This window comes from the organism of the source record quoted next (assembly GCF_019968955.1).
Source record: "MAG: Porospora cf. gigantea A chromosome Unknown PgA_NODE_1064_length_8158_cov_341.948, whole genome shotgun sequence".
NCBI lineage: Eukaryota > Apicomplexa > Conoidasida > Eugregarinorida > Porosporidae > Porospora > Porospora cf. gigantea A.
The window spans coordinates 1-8,158 of NW_027151264.1; the positions used below are offsets into that span (position 1 = coordinate 1).

The 8,158-nt window shown below is 55.0% G+C and overlaps 6 protein-coding genes across 8 annotated transcripts; 4 read left to right on the top strand and 2 right to left on the bottom strand.

Annotated features, from left to right (window-relative positions):
* Nucleotides 1-233: 233 nt before the first annotated feature.
* On the top strand, nucleotides 234-687 carry KVP18_000296 (uncharacterized protein; the record flags this gene model as incomplete). 2 transcript variants are annotated; one of them, XM_067953798.1, is made up of 2 exons in its annotated part: nucleotides 234-566; nucleotides 595-687. In XM_067953798.1, the coding sequence occupies 2 exons, from the start codon at nucleotides 234-236 to the stop codon at nucleotides 685-687; spliced, it is 426 nt and encodes a 141-aa protein (XP_067813940.1). The 2 variants fall into 2 exon arrangements, with proteins under 2 accessions (XP_067813940.1, XP_067813941.1); XM_067953799.1 differs by lacking the exon at nucleotides 595-687 and having other exon boundaries at nucleotides 234-581.
* Nucleotides 688-1,187: 500 nt separating this feature from the next.
* Nucleotides 1,188-1,775, top strand: KVP18_000297 (uncharacterized protein; the record flags this gene model as incomplete). Its single annotated transcript, XM_067953812.1, has 1 exon — nucleotides 1,188-1,775. The coding sequence occupies one exon, from the start codon at nucleotides 1,188-1,190 to the stop codon at nucleotides 1,773-1,775; it is 588 nt and encodes a 195-aa protein (XP_067813942.1).
* On the bottom strand, nucleotides 1,772-3,203 carry KVP18_000299 (uncharacterized protein; the record flags this gene model as incomplete). Of its 2 annotated transcripts, XM_067953822.1 has the most annotated exons (4): nucleotides 1,772-2,059; nucleotides 2,086-2,221; nucleotides 2,249-2,666; nucleotides 2,696-3,203. In XM_067953822.1, 4 exons carry the CDS (start codon nucleotides 3,201-3,203, stop codon nucleotides 1,772-1,774), a joined length of 1,350 nt encoding a protein of 449 aa, XP_067813944.1. The 2 variants fall into 2 exon arrangements, with proteins under 2 accessions (XP_067813944.1, XP_067813945.1); XM_067953823.1 differs by lacking the exons at nucleotides 1,772-2,059; nucleotides 2,086-2,221; nucleotides 2,696-3,203 and having other exon boundaries at nucleotides 2,245-2,682.
* A 114-nt stretch (nucleotides 3,204-3,317) lies between these two features.
* Nucleotides 3,318-3,845, top strand: KVP18_000294 (uncharacterized protein; the record flags this gene model as incomplete). The annotated part of the gene is made up of 1 exon (XM_067953756.1): nucleotides 3,318-3,845. The coding sequence occupies one exon, from the start codon at nucleotides 3,318-3,320 to the stop codon at nucleotides 3,843-3,845; it is 528 nt and encodes a 175-aa protein (XP_067813938.1).
* Nucleotides 3,846-3,910: 65 nt separating this feature from the next.
* On the bottom strand, nucleotides 3,911-5,518 carry KVP18_000295 (uncharacterized protein; the record flags this gene model as incomplete). The annotated part of the gene is made up of 1 exon (XM_067953778.1): nucleotides 3,911-5,518. One exon carries the CDS (start codon nucleotides 5,516-5,518, stop codon nucleotides 3,911-3,913), a length of 1,608 nt encoding a protein of 535 aa, XP_067813939.1.
* A 307-nt stretch (nucleotides 5,519-5,825) lies between these two features.
* KVP18_000298 (uncharacterized protein) lies at nucleotides 5,826-7,460 on the top strand (the record flags this gene model as incomplete). The annotated part of the gene is made up of 1 exon (XM_067953813.1): nucleotides 5,826-7,460. The coding sequence occupies one exon, from the start codon at nucleotides 5,826-5,828 to the stop codon at nucleotides 7,458-7,460; it is 1,635 nt and encodes a 544-aa protein (XP_067813943.1).
* Nucleotides 7,461-8,158: the final 698 nt, after the last annotated feature.

Here is an 8,158-nt window from a genome sequence, read left to right on the forward strand (position 1 = left end):
CGCTCTGGCGAGGAAAACCAACTGCGACAAGAAGATTTGCCGTAGATGTTATGCCCGCCTCCCTCCTCGGGCGACGAACTGCCGCAAGAGCAAGTGCGGTCGCACATCCCAGCTCCGCCCCAAGAAGAAGCTTAAGTAGATCGATTGTGTGTCTGTGACCAACCCGGTTCTTATGAAAATGTTGTGTGGCTATAAGGGGTTCGGTCGATTTTTTGCCGGGTTTTCCAAATATTATGTCGCTCTGGGATTTGGGGGAGGTTTTCTCGTGGTACGACCGCGACTCCGACGGCCTGGTGGACAACGAAAACCTGCTAGACATGCTGAGGTCCTTGGGCATGTGCATTGCCTACGGAGACGTGGCTGAGTTGAAGCAGCATTACCCACTCAATGGCGTGTGCACTTTCATAGAGTTTCAGCGGCTCGCCAAGATGGTTGCCACCCGCCAAAAAAGCTTCGACGCCGAAAAAGAACTCAAAGAGGCATTCGATTTCCTGAACGATGGAGGACGACATGTGGAACTGGATACTGTTCGTCACCTGCTGTTGGTTGTTGGGGAGAATATTACCGTAAGAGTCTCATGATACCCCAACGCAGGATGACGAATTCGTCGTATTGTGCCGGTTGGCGAAGGTGACCTACACAGGTGGAACCCAGGTCGTGGACTGGCCGCGATTCAAGCAGCTGTGAGGGTCGCTGGACGCGGTTATGCAGGTTTCTGATGATGGTCTAGCAGATATCGTCCCACAACTTCTATGCACTTGCTACTATTTAGCATATTGCCGATGAGGTCTGCGATAGCGGTACCCCAAAACGTTACCATACCTAAGCGCTCTACCAGTCAGGGCAGATCGGGGAATCCTGCGCAGAATCAGCCTCAACCGCGCAAAGCGCAAACGCCTAAACAACCGCCTCCTCGACCTGTAGCTCGTCCAGGCCAATTTCGAGCCCCTCCACGCGGCATTCCCAGACCGCACCGACCTGCGCATCCTCGTCAGCTGGCAATCCCTGGAGCGGAATCGGCGAGGTCTGCGCCCATATCGGCGCCCAGAGCCACATCTGCCGCTGTTCCACGCCGTGTGCCCCAGTCTCGGCCCAAACCAACTCAACATAGACCGCAGTCTCAATCTAAATCCCAATCTCAGCCAAGAGGCAGAGTTGCTCCCTGCTCACGTGCGATTAACAAGAATATGCGAGCTCTGAACCTTGGGCCTAGTCGACCGCCGAGAGGCATGGCCGCTCCTAACGGAAGTAGCGCACGACCAACCCGACCTGCGGCTCCTATCCGTACATCACGGCCTCCCCTGTCTCGAGTGCCGCCTCCCAGTAAGTCGTCCTTGTTCTCCAAACCTAAGGCGACTGCTAAGAGGCCGCAGGGGAAGACTGTCGGCGGTGTAGTGCAGCCGACTTTCACACGGGTGGCTCCTGTGACTGCATCCATGCCACGTCCTCGACCACTAGGCCCTCGGGGCAGGCCCCGACCGCCAACTAACTACGACCCCTACAGTCTTGACCGCCTGACCGCTGATGATCGGGCATTCATTGACGACTCGGTGGAACAACCCGCAGGGAACTGGAAGCAGGCTCTGCGATCCCTCACAGGGTACGATCCGAGTCAATTCGGCGACGATGGCGAGTGTGACGTGTCAGGCAGTACGACCATTGCAAAGGAGGAGCACTTCTCCCGGATACAGGGGCGTCGGGAGGACTTGGAACAGGAACGGCTTTTGCGGTCAGCAGTGATGTCCTCTGATGAAGAAACTGATGAGTACGACTAGAGACGCTTATAAGGTGCCGGCTCGCGTCTTGTCTGGGCGGCCCCGTCCTTAACCATCTTCCGAGCTCTCTGTTCCTGGCCTTCCAAGGCTTGATGGTATTGCGCGAGAGGCACCATTTCCTGTGGCATTGTAACATACAGGTCTCTCGTTGCACTTGCGTCTTTTTCGGCGAAGCTTGATTCCTGCACTTTCCATTTGTCGAGATTTCTGGGGAAATCAGCCACTGGTGGGCCGAGGAACACAGCTTCGGATTCTCCCAGGATCCAGCCCAGTCTCCGCGTAATCTGTCATATCCATTGTTGCCTCTCACTGTCGCAATCAACTCCTCGAACACTACCCCTTCGCCATGCTCCAGCCGAGCATCGATAGCCTGTGCCCGTCGACGAACAAACTGCGCTCGAGCTCCAACCTCGAGGATTTCCAACCGCGACATCCCATTCTGGAGCCTGGTTGAAGTGCTACCTGTGGCTCACGAGCACTTTAGTTGATCTAGTCGACCAGCGGGCAGCTTGTGGGCATGCTCCAGGTAGGAGGCTCGTGCTTCCAGCACTTCCGTTCGTGCTTTCATCAAGGCGAACTCTGCAGAACTGTCTACGATGTTTCTCCAAAATTGCTTTTCCTGCTCATGCCGATCTTGAAGAAGATGTCGGAGCGATCGTTCATAGCGCAGCTTCTCCTCAAGACGTGCAGCTAGCCTTTCTGACTCTCTGCGTAAGTCTTCCGAGCGTACGAGTCGCCTAGCCATGTCATGATCGCTTGTGACGACATCCAGCTGGGTCCGCAGACGGTCCCGTTCTGCCGTTGTGGCCCTCAACGCAGCCGTGGCCTCCTCGATTGATCGTGCTGATGCTTCGGCGTCTCTGTCTCGCGCTAGCTGTTCTTTCTGGTGCTCTGAGTCAAGGAACATTCGGACCACCGACCGTGTTCTAGGTATCCTATTCGACGCTGCAAAAAAGCGACCTGCTGAGTCCTCTGAGCAACAGCTTCAGCAGACGCGGTCTCCACTGCCTGAATGAGGCTTTGGAGGCGGGTATTTTCCCGCAGGACCCGCTCATGTTCCATCAGCATCTTGGGTACTTCCATTGATGGCTGTTCGAACCTGCATTTCTTAAGAGCAAGAGACCAAGCACGGGCTAAAGACACGGATGCGAAGCACAGAAATAGTGGTGTGTCGTTGCCTGCTAGCGTGATCTGCAGACTAGTTTCTTGGAGCGTCTCCACCTTGCAGCTGAAGAGTAGGACGGCTATTCTACTGCTTGCTGGATCCCATCGCATCAGTTCTAACACAGAGCGACGTAGCGAAGCTGTTGCCGGTTTCCAGTTCTCCGAGCCAGACCAGCCCACACCAAAGGTCACATCTGTCTCCATGAGGGGCTCCTCCTGGAGCAGGCCAGACACCGTGGATACCACCAAAGACACGTCTGCCATTTATTGAAATAATTCGCCGCTCTTGATGTGCAACGCACTGCGGTCAGCGGCCCGAATATGGGGTGGGGACCGATCTACAGTTCTACAGGGTTCTGTGGGGGGTGCGGGGCTGTGATGCTGGGCCTGCTCCATATCATGAACATACAAGCGCATCTTCGATGGCAGAAGAGTAGTTTGCGGGATCCGAACGCCGCTCTATGGCGAGAACGAGGCTTCTCCTTGGCCCCGGACGTCTTGTGTGAGGCCCCTGGTGCTCGTCATCCAGTTGACACGTGGGCTCCTTTGGCGTTGGGGCTCTTCGCAGTCCTTATACACACGCACGAGACAATTATCTGTAACTTCCGCCGGTTCGTGATATTCAACGTGCTCCTAAACCTCTTCGGGGTGATGGGATACGAAGGAGCGGTGGGGTTGATGTGCTCGGTGCCGGTCTGGCTGTGTCTGCTGTTCGCTGTACCCTGTGCGGTGTTTGCTGAGGGCAACCCATCCTTGGAACTCTTAAAGAAATTCAAAGCATGTGACGGTTCCATACAACACAGAAACACACAAATCGTCGTAGGAAGCCACGTCGAGGTCGAGGCGAAAACGGAAAGTCTCGGAAGCAAATCAAGGCGAAGGTTTTTGACTGCGGCGTCTGAATGAATGTTGGTGGATGCAGATCTGCAGTACTCCTCACGTGACTACGACTGGTGCTTCAGTCAACTGCGTCACTTATACACTCCTCCCCATAGGGCTGTCTCCTTTCGTTTGTGGTCAGCGATGGAAACCACAGCTTTAGAACGCAGCGCCTTTATTTTTTGCGCTGTGTCCCCACCCGCATCGACATGCTCCATAGCGCAATCGTAGTTCTCAATGGCCTGTTCTGGGTTACCTAGCATGTAATTGGCGTAGCCGAGCCGCATGAGCGCCAGTCCACTGGCAGGCATGCTTTTCAGAGTCTCTAAGCAGGCCTCGCGACAGGCCATCCAGTCCCCCCACCGCATCTGGTTCACACCAAGGAAAGCCCAGCATCGCGCGAGTAGAATGCGTACCTGGGTCAAGTCATCCGATGCGTCCGTCTTGCTTTCCAGTAGATGACTTTGGCAGAAGCGGGCGACCTCCTCGGCAAATTCCAAGACAACCATCGCGGCACCAGTCATCTGCGCCGCCTGCAACCGTTTCCCTTGCTCTAGGGCCACTCCCGCCAGACTCAGCCGCTGAACCACAGGTAAACACCAATGCGCTTCATCTTCCGACACGACGTTTTGCAGCTCCACCTCCAATGGGCCCGTGATGCCTATCTCGCTCCAGGAGGACTGCCTGTCAGGTGTTTCCGTGAAGCCCCATGCGACTGTGTCCGGAATCAGGGGTCCCGGCGGGGGCGTGTCCAAAGCAAAAGTTTGTCCAATCTTGTGGAAGCGCATTGCAACTTCATTAACCCAGAATGGCACTCCTGTAAAGACCTCTGTCTGGAATCTGACGAAGACCACGCCAGAATCAGATTTCATGCGGAGCTGCACCACTGACCTGGGTGCCACGATCAGAGGACTACACAAGGGACGAGCTATCTCTTCCACGTCAAGAACTTCCAGACAGTCGCTGGCTTCGATGAGGTGAGCCTGACTCCTCATGTTGAACGCGCGTTTAGTGGGGTCTGGAATCTTAACCTTGAATCGGCGGAATGCCTTCACAGGCGCAATGAGCAGCCCATGTACGCCCTCGTGGTCAAAGTCCACGCGTGTCACGTGATTGTCGCGAGCTGATTCAAAAAAGCTCTCCCAATCCTGAGCCAGACCCACACCAAAGGTCTTACGCAGCTCGGTGCCATCAAGAATACACCTATAGTGCGTCATCTCAAGCGAGTAGTCTGGATCTATGAGTGACTCCATCTCATGAGCGTGCAGGTGCCGCGCGTAAAATTCGACGCGATCGCCGGCCTGAGGACACGTGTGTGCTTGGACAACTTCATCCGCTTGCCACGCCCTCTGAATAGGTGCGCAGACGCCGGATAAATCCGCCGGCGCGGAGAGCGGCCGTGTCCAAACAGAACGGCAGTCATTCAAGTACCGAAGCTTGTGGACGCGCGAGAGGGTCACTCGGAACAGCTCCTCAGCGGTCAGCTCCTCAAGCCAGGCATCTCCGATCTTCCATCTTTCCAAACGCTTCTTAGCTCCTTGGAATTTCTTGTTGAACGTTTGAAAATCCATGGGACGTCCGTCAGGAAGAGTTCGACCGTACAGCGCGACATTTGGGATCACCGACAGAAATTCTTGGACGTTTGGTGTTTCGCCAGGCTTCTTAAGAACCACAACGGTGCAGGTCTCCCCAGTCGTCATGGACCTAACAGCGAGGTCTACGCACACCGGTAGATTCGTGTTCACACCAAGAGGACTTTGAATGTCAGACGTCGTTCCATTTAGGTCGTCGATGACGACGTCGACAATATCGTGGACACCAGGACAACTCCCACCTCCCACAACATCCACTCGTCTGATCAATCTAGAGTCTAGAAGCAAGGGCCATACATGCCCGACATGTTCTGTCGGCGGTTCTGCCTCACTGTGAAAGTCCCATACTGTGTTGTGTATCGCAGTGACTCACGAGGGGCTTCGCTATCAGTGACGTCCATAACTCGTTTATTTAATGGCTTTCCTGTTCAAAGTCGCAGACAAGGATGCGGGCGGCTCGACGCCGCAAACCGTCGCGAGCGCCCCTGAGACCGTGGAGGACGTGAGCTTCTCAGTGGAGGGGGAGACCCTTGTGGTTCTGAGCAAGGTCGTGAAATCCCACGCATTCCAGCAGTCCACTCTGGGTGTCATGAGTAAGGACGATGCGGCCATAAAGGACGAAGACGGGAACGTGGTCTTGGACAACGCGTCTGCGGCTGAATTCCGGTTGCTGTTGCGCCTGTTGCAGGAGGAGGATCCGCTTGCAAAGATGTGTTTGAGTGACGTCATGGAGTCCTTCTGCTGTCTGTACCATCAACTACAACGGTTTCGCCTTCCGCTCAGACGCCTACAACTTCCAACTCGTATTATTTTTCCCATGGGTTGGACGGAATTGGCGTCCCTCCACTATCTGCCCAGTCCGCTGCGGAATCGGTTCCTCCTGAGGCCGCAAGCAGTGCAACTGCCAGAGGGTAAAGTCCACGCGGTGAAGGTGCTCACTGAGGTCGAGCCCATGGCGGTTCTGAGTCAACATTTTGTTGGGGATGACGACACTTTAGCTTCGGCATGCGCGGCGTATGTCACGACGCTAGGCGCCTTGAAGATGTCCCTTCTCTTGTGCCGGGACGTTCTGAACACGGAACTTAAGAGTTTCAATTGGTTCTATTTGATGGTTGAGGTGCCTCCAGAAGACGTGTTGAACGTTTCTGTGGTTACGGCTACTCGAGACCCCCACCTAGTTCTCTTTTACTCCCTATTGAAGGCTGAGCCTTTGCCTAGTCAAGCAGATGGCGTGCCCGGGTGTGAGGTCCCTGTATTTCCACACGTCTACAAGAAGAAGAACAACAGACTCTTTGTCCGTTTCTCCTCAGAGCTGGCCTTCGAGTTGTACAACAGCAAGTTCTCCGACTCTGGCAGCTGCAAGGACCTGAAGACTCCAGGCTTCAAGCTTAGAATGGTCCCTTCCTACCATGTCATTCTCGACCATCCCCTGTCCGAGACGGAGTGGAAAACCGCTGCCGTGAGGCCTCAGTGGCGTTGCTTTCACCCCAGCGCCCTTAGCGTAAAGTACCGGTCAGACGCCAAGTGGCTCAAGGATTTTGGCGACGTGGAATCGGTTCGATTCTATACCTGGGGCGCGCTGATCGTGCTTACCCGCGTGGACTCGCCATTCGCCATCATTTCGATAGACGACGCTGATTTGCAGGCGATTTATGGACAACGGGTCAATGTATATTTCCGAACATCGTCTGCTATCTACCCTGACAGAAGCCAGATGGAGGTTGTCGTGGACGCCAACCTCGCTAATTGCTACCTGATCGTCAACGGATCCATTATATCACAACCAATCAAGCCTATGACTGGCCGAATCGACTTCGTTGTCTCGGATCCAAACGGGAATGACAGTTTCTTCTCAACGAAACCCAGTGTGAAGACTCACACAGTGGAGATCGGAGAGGGTGCCCCTAGAGGAAGCCATTGCCATGGGGCGTTGGCTTTGGGCTGCGTAGCGGTTTTCGACACAGCCACGACGATGTACTTTCAGTCCAAGGAAGCCGGGTTGTTGGTGGACAAGTTCAATGTGCTCTCAAAGTTGGATGGGGTGAATTAGTTCGTAGTGCAGCGTGTTCAATCTGTCACGGAGACAAGGCACATCACGAAAAGTAGCTTGGTCTGCCTTTGTACGACTCTAGCAGAAGTAGCTGTGCTTCTGAAAACCGCGCTTTGAACTGCTGTGTGAGGGCCTGGCGCCGAGCCTCACCTCTTCCCAAGCCTCCTGGTGAGTGCGCAGAAAGTCCTGGAGGCATTTTTGGACAGTAGTCCGAATCACGTCTGCACTGCGATCATTGGCGTACCGGGCAAGCGCAGCTACAGTCTCAGGTACCCAAACTGGTACCGTGTAGGGAACTGAATCGACAAGTGCACATAGCCCAAGCACACCCGCATGAATCCGTACGAATTCGGAGGAGGATAGGGCCACATCGCCGGTGGCTCGGGGGTCGCCCGCGACTGAAAGAAATTTCTGCCGGCAGGCTGCGCAGCGGCGATCGTCAAGACCAAGCAGCACATGTGACAGGTTGTTCTTTGCAGTGCTCCGCACTTCTGCTTGCCGGTCCTGCAAGGCGGCGAAAGAGATGTCGATCAGACTTTCGAAATGCGGTCCTCTCAGCAGGGAAAACCGAAATCGGGTCGCAATGAAGCATATCTAGTGAAACAGCCCCTTCAATCTCACCAGCAGCACCACTGACTTGCGTACCTTCCATTCAGGGCTCTCCACGGCGCGTCTGAAGCCGGCGTGGACGTGCTGAA